The sequence below is a fragment of the Salvelinus namaycush genome, chromosome 23 (assembly GCF_016432855.1).
Source record: "Salvelinus namaycush isolate Seneca chromosome 23, SaNama_1.0, whole genome shotgun sequence".
In the NCBI taxonomy this organism is placed as follows: domain Eukaryota; kingdom Metazoa; phylum Chordata; class Actinopteri; order Salmoniformes; family Salmonidae; genus Salvelinus; species Salvelinus namaycush.
In genome coordinates, this window is record NC_052329.1 from 24,299,833 (window position 1) to 24,321,580 (window position 21,748).

Genomic DNA, 21,748 nt, shown 5'->3' on the forward strand with positions numbered 1-21,748 from the left:
ACCATTAAGTACTTAAAGGGATGGAGAGGGCTCCCCCAGACTCCATTAAAATAAACCTGTTTGCAATGGAGATAGGAGATACACTGAGATTGTGTTACAGCAATCCAGATATTACCTGTAAGAGAAAGGGGGGCAGCTCAGTTAATTATTTCTCTCCTAATGCCTGTACAATATGCTGACTTTGGAAACTCTCATAAAAGAGGAATTTTGGCCATGAGCAGAATGCTTTCTGAGATCCAGGGGCAGCAATAGGGAGTAGGCGATATCTACCCAGCAATCTCTCTGCTTCCATTGAGTTCCCATAGGTAGGGGCTGTCGTGAAAACGTCATCGGAATGCCTCTCAAGCTGATTAATAGCCCAGAGGTCTGTCCTTATCCTGGCAGGGTAACTCAGGACAGTAGATTGTCAAACTATGCCAAGGTTGTGAATCGGAATGGGCTGCTTCAAGCTCCATTTCTCCATAGGAGGTCACAGTTGGAGATGTAACAGTATGTGTATGTTTAAACATTTACGCTGTTGACCCGGCCGGTCTAGCTGTTAGGCTATTCAGAACAACAGTCTGATGTTTGTTAGAAGTCATTTCTCCGACTGCTATCTCTCTATCTGTGATGCTGACAGTATTGTCACTGCCCTTCTAGAACCGCTCTTCACACTTGGCCCGGCGGGCAGGCTGCATTGCTATTTCTAGCCTCTGCAGACTGCCTGCTGTCTCTTACATTTCTGCCTTGATATTTGGTGCAAGTTTGTTATTGAATTGAGGTCTAAACTCTTTGATAGTTGTTCCCTATGTCTGAAAGGATTTAGGGTCATCGGTACACCACTGAACCTGCAGAAAAAAAACTCAAGAAGCAATGTTGTGTTGCTGAAAACTCACTACTCTTTTACTGAAAGGAACAGTCATGGAAAACAGGTAATTTCCCAAGATTTGTTCACTGGTTTACTCTCGCTCTCTTTCCCTTCCTCAGTCTCTCTCTTTCTCTTTCTCCCTGTCTCTCTCTCTTTCTGTCTCTCCCACTGTGTACTTTAAAATATAAGTCTTCTCTGAATGCAAATGTCTGGCAGACATGAGGGGGGTGGGAAGGAGGGGGTCTCTCCTTCTGTCTCTCCCTCTCACTCTCCTTCCCTCTCTCTTTCTCTTCTCTCCCCCTTCTCTTCTCTCTCTCTCTCTGGCAGCAGAGCTCTGTTGGCAGGAGTCACTAGAATAAAAACAGGAACACCAGACATAGGGGAGGGGGAAAACGAAGTGATCCATTGAACCGAAAGTCTTTGCCCTCTCTTAATTACGTAGTGTCCCATATCTTTTCTCTTTTTTTCACTTGTCTTTTCCAAATTTTTTCTTTCTTCTGTATGTAAAGACCTCTGGCTATTGGTAATTAGCTTGAGGAGAATAAAAACAGCCGATCGGGAGAGGGGTGGTGCATTGTGGAGCGAGATGGCTAACAGAAAGGTTCTATCACTCCTTCATGGATTCTTCTACCTAGCTATGATTCAGCCCTCACTTCAAGGAGGTAGGTGTGTGCCAAGGTGAACTCAGCCATGACCTCTGCTACCTAGATAGCAGGCTTAGGGTGCAAGTATTTTAGAACAGGTGCAGGTCTGTCTCTGTGTTTCTCTTTGCGCTTCTCAGTTGTTACACAGACACTTTAATCACTCCAACCTATTTGTTGTGTGTGCAGTTCTGCCTATTTCATAAAGTGTATGGTATATTTGTCATGCATGCATTGATATATACTGACCCTGTCTTGTCTGTTTATTTTGTCAACAATCCCTGCTAAAGAAGACCTGTCTAGAAAGCAATTCAGATAACTAATTTCTGGGCATAATTTTCACAAATCCTATGCAAAACCTTTTCTCCATATAAAAGTAATTTTTTTCTCTCTCAAATACCCTTAAAAAGTTTGCATCTAAAATATATACCATAATTCTAACTGAATATTACTTTTGAAAGCTGCACTTACAGTATGACGATTCAGTAGTCTTTATTCTATCTGACTGTCTGTACAAGTGTCAAAGGTTAGCAACAAGATTTTAAAAACCACAACTTTCCATTGCACTTAAATGCACTTAAAGTTCAAGATAACAACATTCTGTTCCATTGCATTGCAGATGCACCGCTCACGGTCTCGGTTATAATTAAAAGCACAATGGTAATATGCTCCATATTAGCTTGTGCTTTGTATTCTTGTAGTTGTGGCTAATATTGTCCAGGTTTTGGACCAGATACAGTATTTATGCCTGCAGGCTTAGAGTTATTGTTGTGGCGTTTTTAGAGAGCATTGTCAGTGTCAGCAGATTCAGTGTCTAAATACAGATATCATAACTGTGCTTTATGCAGTCTGGCTCCTGTCTATATTAGGTACGTATAAGAATTGGTAAGGATTTATATTGAGGATATATAAAAGCTAGTCATTGCGAAAATCTGTGTCACACATGGTAATATTGATCCAATAATTGGATCTCCAGCAATATTTTCAACTTGATTTTATTGGTTGACTTAAACAACAACATAATAGCTTAAATTTAAAAGTGAAATGAAAGGATTGTGGAGGTTATAAAACAAACATAAATTGTATTTCATTTATACGATATCAGATAAAGCTGGAGGAACTGGCCAAAAACTGGCTTGTGTTGGAAGTGCTCTTCAGGAAGAGTGAACTATAAAAGATGTAGTCATCATCCTAAACGCATAAATACAGAAATCTGAGCGACCTGGCTTAGTACAAAGTGACGTATGTTTGGTTTCTAGAGAGGACAGTTTCCAACAGGTTTCAGTGTTTTTGAGTGTGAGTGAAATCAGGGGCATATTCATTACGCCGATTCTGTAGCAAAACGGAAGCAAACGGAACGAAACGGGGAGAGACCTAACTGAATTTGTCCAATAGAAACTCTCATTTTGCTCTGTTTGCTTCCGTTTGGTTCTTAAATGGTAAACGGTTTCTGTCAGGCCCCGGAGGGGAGTTGTCTGTGTAGCTAGCTAGTGTAATGTAAAGCCCAGTCCCATACAGTACTACAGCATGTCAGTGTGCAATGCATGACTCCAGCTGGTCCCTCTTCCCCGTCAGCTACAGTACGTCATGTAGAATTGATCAATAATGAATTCCCATGTGAACGGTGGTGTGGATCTGAGCGTCTGTGATTCTTCTGTTCCACAGCACTTTTAAAGATGTATTTCCCCCCCCCCCCCCAAATAATAAATGCATCTTCTGTTCCCCAGCTGTTAGTGTCTGAGTCCAAGCTATTATTCTCTCTAAACTGTGTCAGATGGAGTTATAGATGGTGGCGCTGCTACAGTCCATTTTGAAACCCATGACTGGAATATTTTGCCCTTATATAGTCTTATATTTAACTGTATCTTAATCGGTGGCTGGATGTGCAACGTTAATGAGTGTGATGGGAGTATATGGTCAAACTTAATTGAGGTGATGCATCATAAACTCTACATACAGTAATGCATCAGTAATGTGACATGTCAGACACCTGTTATAACCACCTTATGACAAATTCATCTCATTTTGACACGACATAAGCATTTATGATGCTTGATACATAGGTTGGAAAAACCACAAAGTAACGTGAAAACCTATCTCCTATTTATTAGACTTTATTGGATAGCACGTTAACTTGCATGTCAATAGAAACCCCATTCGCCTGTTAAGCACCTGTGATATTTGAAAGCGGATCTGTTAGATAAGATATTCACTCATCTAATATTGTGTTTTCCCTTTTTGCCCTCACAGCAGTTTTCTTCAAACTCTTCTTTGCACTGACCTAAAGTGGTGAGCCAATTGCCTCGTCCGAAACAAACAGAGCTCAGTTCAGCTTTCGAGAGCAGCAGCTCAGCTCAGGCAGAATGTACAGCGTACAGACGGAGGAGCCAGCGAATTTCGATATTGGCTTAGGAGCCAAACTTTGATCTTCAGTGAATATAAAATCCATCCCTATCAAAGTTGTTTTGAGGTACTGAAACCAGCTCCACCTGTCTCCGTCTGTGAGTGGAAGGTTAAGAAACCACCCTCTAGCTCGTTCCAAATAAGTGTCAATTATCTGAAAGTAATGCAAACCCCATTAACACCCATTCACCTTTTTAAGAGGGTTCGGCACTGAAAAAACCCTCTGCTTGCTCATACCTTGGACAGTTATCATAAGAATGGGATTGGAGACTGTTTTCTTGCGAGTGTGAATGAGTTATGACGCATGAGGGAAAGTCAGGGAAGGAGTTGGTTAATAAATATGCAGCTTGTCGGTATAACTCTGTCTGGTATCCCTGAGCAGGTACTGTACTGTGGCAGACTGCTGCTCTGTCTTACTTCAAGATTTTTTAAACATTCCCACAAACAAACACCATCTGTCAGACGGATAAATTGAGGATGGGATGTTATTCTGATCAAAATAAATCTGAGAAGGACAGCTGGGGTTAAGTGGCCTCTTCCTCAAAGACACAGTCCCAAATGGCACCCTATTTCCTACATAGTGCATTACTTTTGGGCCCTTGTCAAAAGTAGTGAACTATAAAGGGCATAGGGTTCCATTTGGGATGCAACCCTAGTCTGACTAAATTGAATGCAGAGACTACAGTTGAATAAAGATCTCTCTGTAAGACTGCCTGCTCTGAGCACATTCTGTTTGATGTAAATTAGCTAATTATCTTTTCATTACTGGCGTTTCCTGTGGTATCCACTCCCATCCTATGTTTACCTTGAAGTGTCTGGATAGTATGAAGCTTGTGAAGGAAAGACCAACATTCTGTCAGCTTCCAATTCTACTGCCAATCCCCTCTGGGAATAATAACTATCCTGGCCTTCGACAAACTCTTCTCTCACCCATACTTTTATTTTCTGTACTTAGTCACACAAAGTAATGTAATCAGAGTTTGTTCACTCTTTTACATGTTAAATTGCCAAGAAGGGTATCAGATGTCAGTGTTTTATTTCACACCTCAGTGTACTATGTTACTTTAGTCCAGACAACTCCATTCAATGACGGATTTCAAAAACCGTGCCAGAGTCATTAGTTTCTGTTTTATGACAAACACTGTTAATGACATAACCCTGACAAGCATGCAGAGGCCTACAGAGGATAAAAAATAACAAAAGTTCCACCGACTCTGTTAATTTCCTTCCAGCCAGTCTCAATAGAATTAAAAGCCTGAGTCGGTTAGTTTTGTTCTGCATGCAGTGCTGCCTGGATGCCCTGGAAGCCAGTTTGCCTCTTTTGGCGTTGACGCTCAGGCCTTCAGGACTTCAGAGGATTCTAATCCATTAGTTCTCTCCGTCAATGACACTCTCCTGGCCGCAGTTGAAGGTGAATGAAATCATGGCAGATTGAATGGCACACCTCGCCTGTCGGTCGGGCAGACTGGTGATGAATTGCCCTGGCTTGCTGTGTTGTGTTGCCCCTGCTTCACCACTGGTTGGGTTGGTAGATTCCCAATCTGATTATCTTGACTCTGCTCTACTTTGTTGAGCTTTGCAGCAGCTCTCTGGTTCTTTATTGGAGACGTGTGTTTGTGAGCGAACCACCTTTCTTGGCTTAATCCCTTTGTATGAGGTGGGTTGCCAGGAAGGGATAACAGGATTAATTTGACACCCTGGTGTCTCGTGGCCCGTTGGCAGAGGGACTACTGCTCAGTGCCATGGGGCACCTACTTAGGGGAAGACTTAAAAGTAATATGATCGGATCACATCTTCTTCAAAACTGAAACGACTGAATCCACTTAAAACTATTAACAGAAAAAAATGACGTTTTGGACTCTTTAGAGGAATGGATACACCATCTGCATTATACCTTGATTGGGACTTGAGTAGGGTTGCAAAGGGAGGGTATATTACTGGTAACTTTCTGAGTCTACCAGTAAATTACCAGACATTTTGTATCTTTCAAGGATTTTATGTAATTGGTCACAAGTCATTTAGTGGCCCTTTTGGGTACTTCAGATTATCACAGGTGTCTGTAATTATCTCTGGCCCTCTGTGTTGCCTTTTCACACATCAAATATATAAAATTATCAAATAAGAAGATTTTTTTTTTAAATAGAATAACAAAGCTGTAAAACATTCTCCTAAATATCAACTTAGTGAATACCATTGGTGTTTAATATAAGAGTTCAGCATGAAATATCCTTTATATATTTTATTTACTTTTTTACTATGTCAATATGTCTTTGTTGTTAATGTTTTGGCACCAAACTGGTGGCAGTTGTGAAAAAAGTCAATTGTCAATTGTTGATTAGATGTTTTTTTTTGTACTCATGTACTCATGTACAAAAAATTTACTCATGTAGTCATGTACAATATGGGGAAAAAAATGCAAAAATGTTCAAGTATAAATTACCAACATTATATGTTAATTACCAAAATTACTGAATGTTCCGGTACCTTTGGTAAATTACCGGTACCTTTGCGCAACCCTGGTCTTGAGTTACACTCTGAGAACCAGGCCATGTGTACATTGTTGCTCCATGACCCCTTTCAGCGCTGGAGTGAGCAGGGGCTCCTGGGTCGCTGGCAGGAGCACCCTGGGGCCGCTACTGGAGATAAGACTCTCATTCTGCTGTGTTTATTCATTACTCTCACACACTCACTGGGGCAGGACTGTTAACAGCTCTGATTTTCTCTCCATCTTTGGCAGTTTTATATTAAAACATGCTCTCTCTCTACTGCACTCTCTCTCCCAGAGCCATTTTAGAACAGGATATTGCGGCTGGGAAATCGCTTATCCAAACATCTGAAGCGCTTACAGAACATGTAGCATGGAGTGATTACTTACACACTGGTTATAGATTCTGAGCATCACGATTTTTGCAACTACGAGTGTTGTAGAAACCAAACCAGATTTGGGATGGATGAGTTGGTTTAATAGACGCATATTTCAAAAGGAGAGCACTGGAAATGTCCAGGCTGTACCATAGCCCCCTGACTGTTCTGTACGCAACACAAACTTTTATTATGTCTGTCTACAGTATGTAACACAGATGGGCTGTTTAATGCAACCCACTTACAAATGTATGTCTGACGTTATACTATTTATGCTTTAACATGCTCACTACTGTAATGTCACAGGTTGATCGTAAAGACTTGACATGAAATCTTCGGAAAAAAATACTACAACATTACACAGCCCTAATCACTGCCCATAAATCCTTACCATGGTGAGGGAACAAGCATTGTTAAATGGTTTGTTTATGCCCATGGTTTCAGTTGTGGGTAAATGTCAACCACACAATAATCTCTCTGGAGATGTTTGGTCTGCGGGCAACAGGTGCCAAATGCTCAACAATGAAGCATACTTAGTTAACCCAGATGATTAATTCCGACCAGATTGAACAGCACAGTGAGTAGCAGGCCCGGCCCCCAAACCTGGTGTAACGAAAGTCGTCGGGAGAAGGAGAGGAGGACCAAAGTGCAGCGTGGTACATATCCATAATACTTTTAATCAAAATGAATACACGAACAAAAACAACAAAACGACCAACGAACAGTTCTGACAGGTGCAACAAACACTAATCAGAAAATAACCACCCACAAACACAAGTGGGAAAACAGGCTACCTAAGTATGGCTCTCAATCAGAGACAACGATAGACAGCTGCCTCTGATTGAGAACCATACCAGGCCAAACACATAGAAACAGAAAACCTAGACCTACAACATAGAATACCCACCCACATCACACCCTGACCAAACTAAAAATAGAAACATACAAAGCAATCTACGGTCAGGGCGTGACAGTACCCCCCCCAAAGGTGCGGACTCCGGCCGCAAAACCTGAACCAATAGGGGAGGGTCTGGGTGGGCATTTCACCGCGGTGGCGGCTCTGGTGCAGGACGTAGACCCCACTCCACCTTAGTCTTGGCCCCCTTATGTAGCGCCTCTGGAGTGCCGACCCTAGCCGCCGACCCCGGACTGGGGACCCTTACAACGGACCCCGAATAGGAGGGAAACTCTGGCAGCGCCGGACAGGCGGGAGGCTCTGGCAGCGCCGGACAGGCGGGAGGCTCTGGCAGCGCCGGACAGGAGGGAGACTCTGGCTGCTCCGGACAGGAGGAAGACTCTGGCTGCTCCGGACAGGAGGGAGACTCTGGCTGCTCCGGACTGGAGGGCGTCGCTGGAGGCTCCGGACTAGAGGGCGACGCTGGAGGCTCCGGACTCGAGGGCGACGCTGGAGGCCTCGTGCCATAACTCGTCACTCGAGGCTTCCTGCCATGGATCCTCACTGGAGGCTTCGTGCCATGGATCCTCACTGGAGGCTTCGTGCCATGGATCCTCACTGGAGGTTTCGTGCCATGGATCCTCACTGGAGGCTTCGTGCCATGGATCCTCACTGGAGGCTTCGTGCCATGGATCCTCACTGGAGGCTTCGTGCCATGGATCCTCACTGGAGGCTTCGTGCCATGGATCATCACAGGAGGCTTCGTACCATGTATCATCACTGGAGGCTTGGTGCCATGGATCATCACTGGAGGCTTCGTGCCATGGATCATCACTGGAGGCTTCTTTCCATGGATCATCACTGGAGGCTTCGTGCCATGGATCATCACTGGAGGCTTCGTGCCATGGATCATCACTGGAGGCTTCTTGCCATGGATCATCACTGGAGGCTTGGCTCTGAGAGAAGGCACATGACTCACCAGGCTGGGGAGACATGCAGGAGGATTAGGGCTTAGCACAGGCACAGGACTCACCAGGCTGGGGAGACATGCAGGAGGCCTTGTCCTTGGCCGAGGCACCGGATGCACTGGGCCGTGGAGGCGCACTGGAGGTCTCGAGCAAAGAGCCTGCACAACCCGTCCTGGCTGTATGGTGACTTTGGCCCTGCACGTGCGGGACACAGGCACCGGACGCACTGGGCTATGCAGACGCACTGGAGACACAGTGTGCAGAGCTGGTGCAGGATAACCCGGGCCGAGGAGACGCACTAGAGGCCTGGAGAGCAGGGCTGGCACAATCCTTCCTGGCTCGATGCCCACTCTCGCCCGGCAGATGCGAGGAGCAGCGATGTAACGTACCGGGCTATGAACACGTACTGGAGACACCGTGTGCTCCACCGCATAACACGGTGCCTGACCAGTACGACGCTCGCCACGGTAAGCACGGGGAGTTGGCTCAGGTCTCCTACCTGACTCCGCCAATCTCCCCGTGTGCCGCCCCCCAAATAAATTTCTGGGGCTGCCTCTCGGACTTCCTTGCCAGCCGTGTTCGTGTCGCCAACTCCATTCTCCGATATCCCTCCTCGCACTGTTCCAGAGAATCAAAGGCGGGCTCCGGCACTCTCCCTGGGTCGACCGACCAGCTTTCTATCTCCTCCCAGGTTGTCTCATAGTCCACATAGTGCTGAAAATAACCACCCACAAACACAAGTGGGAAAACAGGTTACCTAAGTATGGCTCTCAATCAGAGACAACGATAGACAGCTGCCTCTGAATGAGAACCATACCAGGCCAAACACATAGAAACAGAAAACCTAGACCTACAACATAGAATACCCACCCACATCACACCCTGACCAAGCTAAAAATAGAAACATACAAAGCAATCTACGGTCAGGGCGTGACACCTGGGTTCAAATAGTGTTCCAAATAATTTATAATACCTTGATTGAGCATGCCTTTTGCAATGGAATCAATAGGATTTAGTATTTGATTGGGATCCCCAATTAACGGCTGCCAAGGCAACGGCTACTCTTCCTGGGCTCCAAACAGGAAACAAAATAACAAATAAAATACATAATATGCATAACACTAAATAATACTTCATCATACTACATAATACTCAGATGTCTCCTGCCTTATGATCCATTCCGGCTCACAGAAACAAAGGCTTGTGCAAGGCCACCCGCCTACATAAAACAATATATAATACAGTGCAAATTACAATTCAAAATATATAAAAATGTCTGTGTCTCTTCACAGTTACCATTTTGCCGTAACGGTGTACTTTTATCTGATTTTTAACTGTTTTTTTTGCTAGCTTGAGTTACCTGGGGTGGCAGAGTTTTATGTAGTCATCGCTCTATTTAATAATATGCGTTTCTCAGCCTCTGTTCTGGACCTGGGGACTGTGATTGCATGTCTTGTGTGGTACCGATGAGTGTCCGAACTGTGTGCCAACTGCTTGAACAGACAGTCCGGTACCTTCAACACCTCGCACAAAGACCAATATTGATGCAGTCAATCTCTCCTCAACTTTGAGCCAGTAGAGATCGACATGCATGTTACTGACATTTGCCCTCCATGTACATCTAAGTGCTGCTCTGTTCTGGACCAACTGCAATTTACCTACACTACCGTTCAAAACTTTGGGGTCACTTAGCAATGTCCTTGTTTTTGAAAGAAAAGCTTTTTTTTTGTCCATTAAAATAACATCAAATTGATCAGAAATACAGTGTAGACATTGTTAATGTTGTAAATGACTAATGTAGCTGGAAACGGATGATTTTTTATGGAATATCTACATAGGCATACAGAGGCCCATTATCAGCAACCATCACTCCTGTGTTCCAATGGCACGTTGTGTTAGCTAATCCAAGTTTATCATTTTAAAAGGCTAATTGATCATTAGAAAACCCTTTTACAATTATGTTAGTGTAACAGTATAACTTTAAACCGTCCCCTCGCCCCGACACGGGCGCGAACCAGGGACCCTCTGCACACATCAACAACGGTCGCCCACGAAGCATCGTTACCCATCGCTCCACAAAGGCCACGGCACCAATGTAACAGTATAACTTTAAACCGTCCCCTCGCCCCGACACGGGCGCGAACCAGGGACCCTCTGCACACATCAACAACGGTCACCCACGAAGCGTCGTTACCCATCGCTCCACAAAAGCCGCGGCCCTTGCAGAGCAAGGGGCAACAGTACTTCTAGGTTTCAGAGCAAGTGACGTAACTGATTGAAACGCTAGTAGCGCGTACCCGCTAACTAGCTAGCCATTTCCCATCCGTTACATTAGCACAGCTGAAAACTGTTGTTCTGATTAAAGAAGCAATAAAACTGTCCTTCTTTAGTCTAGTTGAGTATCTGGAGCATCAGCATTTGTGGGTTCGATTACAGGCTCAAATTGGCCAGAAACAAAGGACTTTCTTCTGAAACTCGCCAGTCTATTCTTGTTCTGAGAAATGAAGGCTATTCATGCAAGAAATTGCCAAGAAACTGAAGATCTCGTACAATGCTGTGTATTACTCCCTTCACTGAACAGCGCAAACTGTCTCTAACCAGAATAGAAAGAGGGGTGGGAGGCCCCGGTGCACAACTGAGCAAGAGGATAAGTACATTAGAGTGCCTAGTTTGAGAAAGACACCTCACAAGTCCTCAACTGGCAGCTTCATTAAAAAGTACCCGCAAAACACCAGTCTCAACGTCAACAGTGAAGAGGCGACTCCGGGATGCTGGCCAATTTCTCGCATGGAATAGCCTTCATTTTTCAGCTATTACCTATTGTTCACCTAATACCTTTTTTGCACTATTGGTTAGAGCCTGTAAGTAAGCATTTCACTGTAAGGTCTACACCTGTTGCATTCGGTGCACGTGACAAATAAACGTTGATTTGATTTGAGCTGTGCTAACATAATTGCAAAAGGGTTTTCTAATGATCAATTAGCCTTTTAAAATGATAAACTTGGATTAGGTAACACAACGTGCCATTCGAACACAGGAGTGATGGTTGCTGATAATGGGCCTCTGTATGCCTATGTAGATATTCCATAAAAAATCTGCCGTTTCCAGCTACAATAGTAATTAAAACATTAACAATGTCTATCTACACTGTATTTCTGATCAATTTGATGTTATTTTGATGAACAAAACATTGCTTTTCTTTCAAAAACAAGGACATTTCTAAGTGTCCCCAAACTTTTGAACGGTAGTGTGTGTCCCTCTTTGCCGAACATGACCACACAACTGGGCAGTAGTCCAAAACTAGGGCCTGTAGGACCTGTCTGGTTGACTGAAAAGAAAGTAGAACAACACCTTATCATGGACAGACCTCTTCCCATTTTAGCAACCATTGAGTCTATATGTTTTGACCATGACAGCTTGTTATCTAGGGTTACAGACAGCAGTTTAGTCTCCTCGACTTGTTCAATCACCATATTATTCAATAATAGATCTAAATGAGGTTTAGAGTTGAGTGAGTGATTTGTCCCAAAAATGTTGCTTTTCGTTTTTTTATATTTAGCACCAGCCTATTGTCGGTTACCCATTCTAAAACTGAGGGTGTCAGGTATTTAGTTCACTGTGGTAGCTGATGTGTATACTGTTGAGTCATCAGCGTACATAGACACACAGGCTTTATTCAAGGTCAGTTGAAGGTCATTAGTAAAAACAGAATAACAATAATGGCCCAAGCTGGCTGCCCTGCACTACACCACACTCAACTGAATTTGCATTAGAGAGGTTTCCATTAAAGAAAACCCTCTGTGTTCTATAGATTTGGACCTGGTCCCATACCACATACATTTTAGCCTAGTTTATGAAATGAGAGTAGTGGGGACCTGTTCGAACTTAACTGAAATATCTGGTCCACATTTAGAAAAGACTGGAAGTTACACATTTTGTACTTTTCTTCATACCCTGTAAGTCTGTAGTAACAAACTATAGTGTACTTATGCTTGCCAGAATGAAGGTAAATCTTGGGTAAATATCCCATAATTGAATGTCCTTTTCTGAACATAAAAATTCAAGTTACCTTGGATGGTTATTGAAAGTAACGTATATCCTTGAAACATCTAATCTTATTATAGGCAATATGCACACTATTCATTACATACTTAGTTTTGCTCTGTACTTTTAACAGATTGTGTAAGAAGAGATGAAGTAAGTTTATTTGGAATCAAACTGCAATTTGCTCTGTTAAGTTCAGACTGCCATTCTGTAGTTTACGTTCCTGTCATGTTCAATACAACGTCTATAAAATCTTCAAACCTTACGAAGGAAGAAGGAATTTGCAGCTGTTGCAAAACCTTATTTATTTTATTTTTCATAGACATTCCCTCTTTGAACCTATGAAGGGGAGATATCATGCACTATGTCAACCTCCCGGTAGGTAGGTTCTGTCTCAGCCGAGAGACATTGGAAGGCTGAAAATTAGTGCCGATTATGAGATCAGAATTCTGCCTCCATTTAAAATAGTGCCGTCTGTATGTCGTTTGTTTATTTGACTTTGCATACTTTACATTTATGCTCTGCTCCACAGATGTGTGTGTCAGATAGGCTGGTGCCTTGAATTCCGTAGGAGGGAGGGGAGGGGAGGGGAGGAAGGGAAGACAGGTGGAGGAAGAGAGGCAGGGAGTTCTTCTGTCATCAAAATGTACTCTTTTCACGCTTTCTTTTCTTTGACCCACCTCCCCCCTCCCTTTTCTCGCTAAATGTTTTGGAAAATATAATGCTACAATGTGACAAAATGTAGGCCAGACGCAACATGTCCGATAGCTGTTGATGCTTAGTACCAGGAAAGAGGGAGTCTGCTCCAATCTGCTCTGCTGCACTGCTCTGTAGATCTTGGTCTCAGGATGTCAGCCTCCTTTAAGACTGATGTCAGCCTCCTTTTTCACTGCAGTCAGAATAGGAAGGCTGATATTAAGTTAGTCTAGCCACAGAGAACCTTCTGGGAGGGAGGGTGACCTGGACCTGCTGCTGGCCACACAAGCTTTACCAGACACAGACACACTTTCATTTACAGGAGGGATGGATGGTGTGATGAATAAACAGATGGAAGGTGTTAATTCCGTAAATGTCAGGTTTTTGGAACACTCCAAACATATTTAGACACAGTTTATTTAAGCCTGAACCAGTATCTGGGCAGAGGAAGAGATTATGAATATGACGAGTTTCCTCTTTAGCCCACACTCTTAGTAAAAATGGTTCCAGAAGGGTTCTCAGCTGTCCCCATAGGATAACTCTTTTTGGTTCCAGCTAGAAACCCTTTTGGTTGCAGGTAGAAATATTTTGAGTTCCATGTAGAATCCTATGTGTAAAGGGTTCTACATTGTACGCAAAAGTGTTGTACCTGGAACCAGATACTCGTTTCTCTGCCCAGATACTTGTTCTCCTATGGGGACAGCCGAAAGAACCCTTTTAGGTTTTTAGATAACACGTTTTTTTCTAAGAGTGCAGTTAGCTACCATTCTTTTTCCCATTAGACACTTCTGCAAGCGTTATAATGTCAAAATACGTTTGTTTCTCACCAAATATGGAGTTTCGCTGAGCAACTATCGTCATTTACCACTGTTATGTACTGCCCAAAAAAGTTCTAAATAAAAATTGACAAGCAACTGAAAAAAGTATTTGTCTGGAAAGAATCTGTATTGTTTTTGACCAAGTGTGCATGTGCCAAATCCACCTCTTCGGCGCCTCCGATAAAATCAGTCATTACTTCCATGTACAGGTTGGCTGATCCAGCAGCAGTACAGTATCCCAAAATATCATTAATTTGATCACTTACAGCAGTGGATGAATGTCATATCAACCTGTTGTTTCATGCGCTACATGTAATGCAATAATATTTAATGTAAGTACAGTGCCTTCAGAAAGTATTCATACATTCTTACGGTTGTTAGTGTTTGTTTGCAGAGGCACATAACTCCAGTCCGATAGGGTCTTCCATGGAGGTTATGGGAAGTCTTCCCAGATGAATGACTCTGACATTGTCATGGAATTCTGCTCTGACGGCATGTGGCAAAACGCTGTCTCTACATGAGAGTAATTTGGCACTCATGTGCAAAGTCAACAACAACACAAAATGGCCCAATTTTTTTTTTGTTTTGTATATTTAACACTGACAGAGAAATATCTAATAACTGGGAAAGTGATGTTAAAATGTGATTCTGAGACAGTTCTCCAAGCCAGTTCTCCAAGGTCATTAGAAAGCATTTTACTGTTAAACATCAGTGCATAAAATGATGACAGACATGAATGATTTTAGATAAATACACTAATTGAAGTGTGGAAACCTGAGCAGTAGATCAGACTTTTGGGAATAGCTCATAACATTGTATTGAGGAATCTGAAAGAATTGTGTAACTGCTTAGTTTAAAAAATGCTTTATGGCATGCTTATTTTATTTCTCATTGTTAACCCCTGACTAATCAACAAAATGTGATATGGAGACATGTCCAACAGTACATCTGATTTGTAGAAGTGTGTATTTTATGTATGGTCTGGGAAGAAATTAAATGTGCCTCAGTGTAGGCCCAAGGTTACGCTAATCATAACCTGCAGTAAAAGTATGGCCCAATAATTGTTGTTTATTTTTTCAATTCCAGTTGGTTTAAATTGCTCGCCATCATTTGTCTTACGATCAAGGAAAAGGGATTAGAAGAAAACACGCCAGTCTGATCATTGCTGTGAAATACTCATAGGATCCATTTTTTATTACACATGCACTAAATCAACGGGAGTTAAGGTAATCATTACATCATTCATTGTATAATTAATTTAATTTACAAACAAACTGTTTTTTTTGGTGATGTACTGTACCTTCAGAAAGTATTCATACCCCTTGACTTTTTCCATATTTGTTGTGTTACAGCCTGAATTCAAAATTTATTAAATATATATTTTTGGGTCACCCATCTACACACAATACCCCATAATGACAAAGTCAACATTTTTGCAAATGCATTGGAAATTAAGTACAGAAATATCTAATTTACATAAGCATTCACACCCCTGAGTCAATACATATTAGAATCACCTTTGGCAGCAATTATAGCTGTGAGTCTTTCTGGGTACGTTTCTAAGAGCTTTGCACACCTGGACTGCATAATATTTGCATATTATTCATTTTTTAATTCTTCAACCTCTGTCAAATTGGTAGTTGATCATTGCTGGACAGCCATTTTCAAGTCTTGACATAGATTTTCAAGTTGATTTAAGTCAAAACTGTAACTAGGCCAATTCGGAACATTCAATGTCGTCTTGGTAAACAACTCCAGTCTATATTTGGCCTTGTGTTTTAGGTTATTGTCCTGCTGAAAGGTGAATTTGTCTCCCAGTGTCTGTTGGAAAGCAGACTGAACCAGGTTTTCCTCTAGGATTTTTCCTGTACTTAACTTTATTACGGTTCTTTTTATCCCCCAAAAAACTCCCCAGTCCTTGCCAATGACAAGCATACCCATAACATGATGCAGCCACTAGCATGCCTTAAAATATGAAGAGTTGTACTCGGTGATGTCTTGTGTTGGATTTGCCCCAAACATAACGCTTTGTATTAATTTTTGCAGTTTTACATTAGTGCCTTATTGCAAACAGGATGCATGTTTTGGAATATTTTCATTCATTTAGGTTACTATTGTGGAGTAACTACAATGTTGTTGATCCATCCTCAGTTTTTCTCCCATCTCAGGCATTAAACTCTGTAACTGTTTAAAGTCACCATTGTCCTCATGGTGAAATCCCTGAGTGGTTTCATTCCTCTCAGGCAACTGAATTAAGAAGGATGCCTGTGTCTTTCTGACGGCACTGTATATTAAGTAGACAATATAGGGTACAATTTTACAGTGATCTTTCCGAGAGGTGAATAGGTTTTCAATGAACAGACCATCAGACATACAGGCTTGTAAAAGAGGTTTTCAGTTGTATTCGGCTCTCGAGTTATGGATTTGTTTGGTCTGGTTTTATTAAAATTCATGGCCAGCTAATGGTCGGTAAACATGTCAGTGCTTATTCCTCTGGCTGATACTCAAACTGTAAACTAAACAGAGAAAAAACGCCCTATAGAGCTAAATCTGTTCGCTTAAGTCTCGTGGACAAAACGAGCCCATTCAACTTGAACTCAAAACAATCGGAGCAATGTTATTGACTAACGGAGGATGCCAAAACATGGTTCAACATTGTAGCCTAAATAAGATGTTTTTCCAGTGCCTCAGAGGTAAGGCAGATCCGTTTCATGAGAAACCATGAAATTGTATGCTTTTGTTTCTCCCATGTTTGGCTTATAAACTATATAGATTGCTAATGCAGAAGATTGCATGTTATGTTCACAGTGAAGACCAGATAGAAACTACTTTACCACCCATATGGGATTTAAATCAGGTTACTGGTAACTTTTTGGTTACTTATACTGAACAAAAATATAAACGCAACTTGTAAAGTGTTGGTCCCATGTTTCATGAGCTAAAATAAAAGATCCCAGAAATGTTCCATAGACACTAAAAGCTTATTACTCTCAAATTCTGTGCACAAGTTTGTTAACATCTCTGTTATTGAGCATTTCTCTTTTGCCAAGACAATCCATCCACCTGACAGGTGTGGCATATCAAGAAGCAGATTAAACAGCATGATCATTACACAGGTGCACATTGTGCTGGGGGCAATAAAAGGCCACTCTAAAATGTGCAGTTTTGTCACACAACACAGATGTCTCGCTGACTGCACAGATGTCCACCAGAGCTGTTGCCAGGGAATTGAATGTTAATTTCTCTACCATAAGTCGCCTCAAACATAGTTTTAGAGAATTTGGCAGTACGTCCAACCGGCCTCACAACCGCAGACCACGTGTAACCACACCAGCCCAGGACCTCCACATCCGCCTTCTTCACCTGCGGGATCGTTTGAGACCAGCCACCCGGAGAGCTGATTGAAACTGAGGAGCATTTCTGTCTGTAATAAAGCCCTTTTGTGGGGAAAAACTCATTCTGATTGGCTGTACCTGGCTCCCCAGTGGATGGGCCTGGCTGCCAAGTGGCTGGGCCTATGCCCTCCAAGGCCCACCCATGGCTGCACCCCTTCCCAGTCATGTGAAATCCATAGATTAGGGCCTAATTCATTTATTTCTATTGACTGATTTCTTTATATAAACTGTAACTCAGTAAAATCGTTGAAATTGTTGCATGTTGCGTTCTAATTATGCCAGTCTCCTTTGCCTCTGGTATGACCTACAAACACATGCATTCCCCAAAAAATTCTTAGAGAACACTTTGAGTTTGAGCTCGACAGTGATAAGAAACCAATGACTTGATACTGTAAGTCAGCATAGTTCATATTTCTTAGCTCAGGTCAATGAGTACCTTATTGGGTTGGTTCTTGTGAACCCAGTGCCCCTTACTGGGTTCCGCCCTGCCCAGTAGTATGGTGGGGTAGCTACAGTACAGTAGTTACGATATGATGGGCTTCTGACCAGGGGAAAATTGGAGCAGACACTACATTCACTCCATCTGCCCTCCCTCTCAACCCTGGGACAGGAAATCCTCCCTTTGATTGTGAAATGAGAGTCTGGCATGTTGGGTTGAAGTGGAGAACAATCATTCTACCCTGCTGGTAAAGTACAGGACACTTCCTGGGGGCTCTGTCATGGAGCTGGCATGGCATCCACTGAGCTGAGAGAGGAGGGTGGAACACAAACACACACTCATATAGCCAAATAGACTGGAGTGGACAGACACAAGTAAGCATACACATATTTAAGAACACACACACACACAAATCAATCCATTGACTTGCACACTCACACATACAGTATGAGTCACAGGTTTGGACACACCTACTCATTCAAGGGTTTTTATTTATTTTTACTATTTTCTACATTGTATAATAACAGTGAAGACATCCAAACTGTGAAATAACACATATGGAATCATGTAGTAACCCAAAAAGTGTTCAATCAAAATATTTTTGATTCTTCAAAGTAGCCACCCTTTGCCTTGGTGACAGCTTTGCACACTCTTGGTACTCTCTCAACCAGCTCCACCTGGAAGGCTTTTCCAACAGTCTTGAAGGATTTCCCACATATGCTGAGTACTTGTTGGCTGCTTTTCCTTCAATCTGCGGTCCAACTCATCCCAAACCATCTCAATTGGGCTGAGGTTGGGAGATTGTGGAGGCCAGGTCATCTGATGCAGCACTCAATCACTCTCCTTCTTGAACAAATAGCCCTTACACAGCCTGGAGGTGTGTTGGTAGCCATGCTGGTTAAGTGTGCCTTGAATTCTAAATAAATCACAGAGAGTGTCATCAGCAAAGCACCCCCACACCATCATACCTCCTCCTCCATGCTTCATGGTGGAAACCACACATGCGGAGACCATCCGTTCACCTACTCTGTGTCTCACAAAGACATGACGGTTGGAACCAAAAATCTCAAATTTGGACTCATCAGACCAAAGGACAGATTTCTTCCAGTCTAATGTCCATTGCTCGTATTTCTTGGCCCAAGCAAGTCTTCTTCTTATTGGTGTCCTTTAGTAGTGGTTTCTTTGCAGCAATTCGACATTGACGGCCTGATTCATGCAGTCTCCTCTGAACAGTTGATGTTGAGATGTGTCTGTTACTTGAAATCTGTGAAGAATTTATTTGGGCCACAATCTGAGGTACAGTTAACTCTAATGAACTTATCCTCTGCAGCAGAGGTAAGTCTGGGTCTTCTTTTCCTGTGGTGGTCCTCATGAGAGCCAGTTTCATCATAGCGCTTGATGGTTTTAGCGACTGCACTTGAAGAAACTTTCAAACTTTCAAAGTTGAAATTTTCCGCATTGACTGACCTTCATGTCTAAAAGTAATGATGGGCTGTCGTTTCTCTTTGCTTATTTGAGCTGGTCTTGCCATAATATGGGCTTTGTCTTTGACCAAATAGGGCTATCTTCTGTACACCACCTCTACCTTGTCACAACACAACTGATTGGCTCAAATGCATTAAGAAGGAAAGAAATTCCACAAATTAACTTTTATCAAGGCACACCTGTTAATTGAAATGCATTCCAGGTGACTACCTCATGAAGCTGGTTGAGAGAATGTCAAGAGTGTGCAAAGCTGTCATCAAGGAAAAGGGTGGCTACTTCGAAGCATCTCAAATGTAAAACATATTTTGATTTGTTTAACACGTTTTTGGTTACTACATGATTCCAAATGTGTTATTTCATAGTTTTGATGTTTTCACTATTATTCCACACTATTATTCTACAAAGTAGAAAATAGTAAAAATGAAGAAAAACCCTTGAATGAGTAGGTGTATCCAACCTTTTGACTGGTACTGTACATCATCCTCAGAGTATGCAGTCATTTTGTGAAACGTTGTACACTCAGAAAAAAGGGTTCCAAATGGGTTCTTCGACTGTTCCCATAACAGAACCCTTTTTGGTTCCAGGTAGAACCCTTTTTTGGTTCCAGGTAAAACTCTTTTGAGTTCCATGTAGAACCCTCTGTGTAAAAGGTTCTAGATTGCACCTTTTTTCTAAGAGTGTAATGCTGTGCCCTGGACAGCCCTCTCTGACCATTCAGCCATGTGCACATTTTCCTCTTCTTTCCCTTAGGACCTTGGGCCTTGTCTGTTTAGCAAGTTCTTACTACTCAGCCAGCCATTAAGACCACAAGGCCAAACTGTAAGGAAACCCGATCGCCTCTTCTTCCCATCATCCAACTCCCTCACCGTCTCAATTAAGAGCAGTTGGGCTAGAGAGCATCCTCTCTCTGATCTGTCTCGGACCGCTTCAACTATGAGCTCATTTGTTTTCCAAGGACACGGCCGCCAAACTCTTTCAAATAAACCATCACTCAAACCGACCCCTATTTACACTCCCAAACATTGTGTTTTTAAAACAACATGCACCGTCATAAAAACCATGTTAAGAATTCTAGCTCCGTAGCATAACCATACAAATCCCTGATGGCATGTACTGAGTTTGATTGAGAATAGATTTTCTCTGTTAAACAAAAACAGACCAGATAGACTAAATATTTTCCCTTTCTGCTAATCAGGTTTTGGTGTGCGATTTGGGGGATTTATGTGAATATGACTGACTCTGTTGTCCTCGCTAACCTCTCTGTCCAGATGAGTGACTCAGTGTGGTCTTCGGCAGGCACAGTGTCATGCTTCAGTGCAGATTTTCACAGTTTATGTTAACTTTCCACCAGAAACACGACTACATGAGCTGAATTATTAATGTGCTTTGTTCCATTTCCTCATAGCTTTCTTTGGCTGGGGGATGCCACAAGTATCCCCTTTTGTATTCCTCTCTCTCTCTCTCTCTCTCTCTCTCTCTCTCTCTCTCTCTCTCTCTCTCTCTCTCTCTCTCTCTCTCTCTGTCTGTCTGTCTGTCTGTCTGTCTGTCTGTCTGTCTGTCTGTCTCTGTCTGTCTCTGTCTGTCTGTCTGTCTGTCTGTCTGTCTGTCTGTCTGTCTGTCTGTCTGTCTGTCTGTCTGTCTGTCTGTCTGTCTGTCTGTCTGTCTGTCTGTCTCGCTCTCTCTCTCTCTCTCTCTCTTTCTCTCTCGTTCTTTCTTTCTCTTTCTTTCTCTCTTTCTCTCTTATACTTCACTCTCCTTCTCTAACACACATACCTCTCGCCGTCTCTTTTTCTCTCTCTCCCTTCTTCCCTCCCTACAGTTAGAGGGTTCTTACAGTATATTTCCGAATCCTGTAGCCTGTAGGAGACAAACATTCTTGCTGATTCCCTTGTTGAGTTGCACTGACGTCTCACTTGCTAAAGTTCTCCTTGGGGCTGAGAGAGAGAGAACATTGATGTGGCAATGGTGGCAGTAAACGTTTTACAATGTCACAGCATGTTACGTAAAACCATGGCCAAACCTCCCTCTATGCACCAAAATGTTCCCTTTTCCTCCAACTGCAGTACCTCATCTCACTGCTTGCTTAAAACAATGCATTTTTTGATAATCAGACTTTGCCTTGACCTCTTACTGTACCGTAGTTTCGTCATGGGTTTGAGTATTGGTCATGACTGAGGTTTGGAATATAGTCATTTAAAAACGATGGATTGCGGTCTACATGTTGGACCATTAGATTAGTGTCATGAAGTCATACA

General features: G+C 42.6%; 1 protein-coding gene across 1 annotated transcript in view; it reads left to right on the plus strand.

Moving 5' to 3' along the window:
• The first annotated feature begins 1,406 nt into the window (after nucleotides 1-1,406).
• The window catches only part of LOC120018561 (elastin-like), a 69,283-nt gene continuing 48,941 nt past the window's right edge, over nucleotides 1,407-21,748 (plus strand). Inside the window, exon 1 of the mRNA XM_038961775.1 lies at nucleotides 1,407-1,509. Within this exon, the coding sequence (XP_038817703.1) occupies nucleotides 1,434-1,509 (76 nt within the window). The 5' untranslated portion in view covers nucleotides 1,407-1,433. The remainder of the gene's footprint in view (nucleotides 1,510-21,748) is intronic.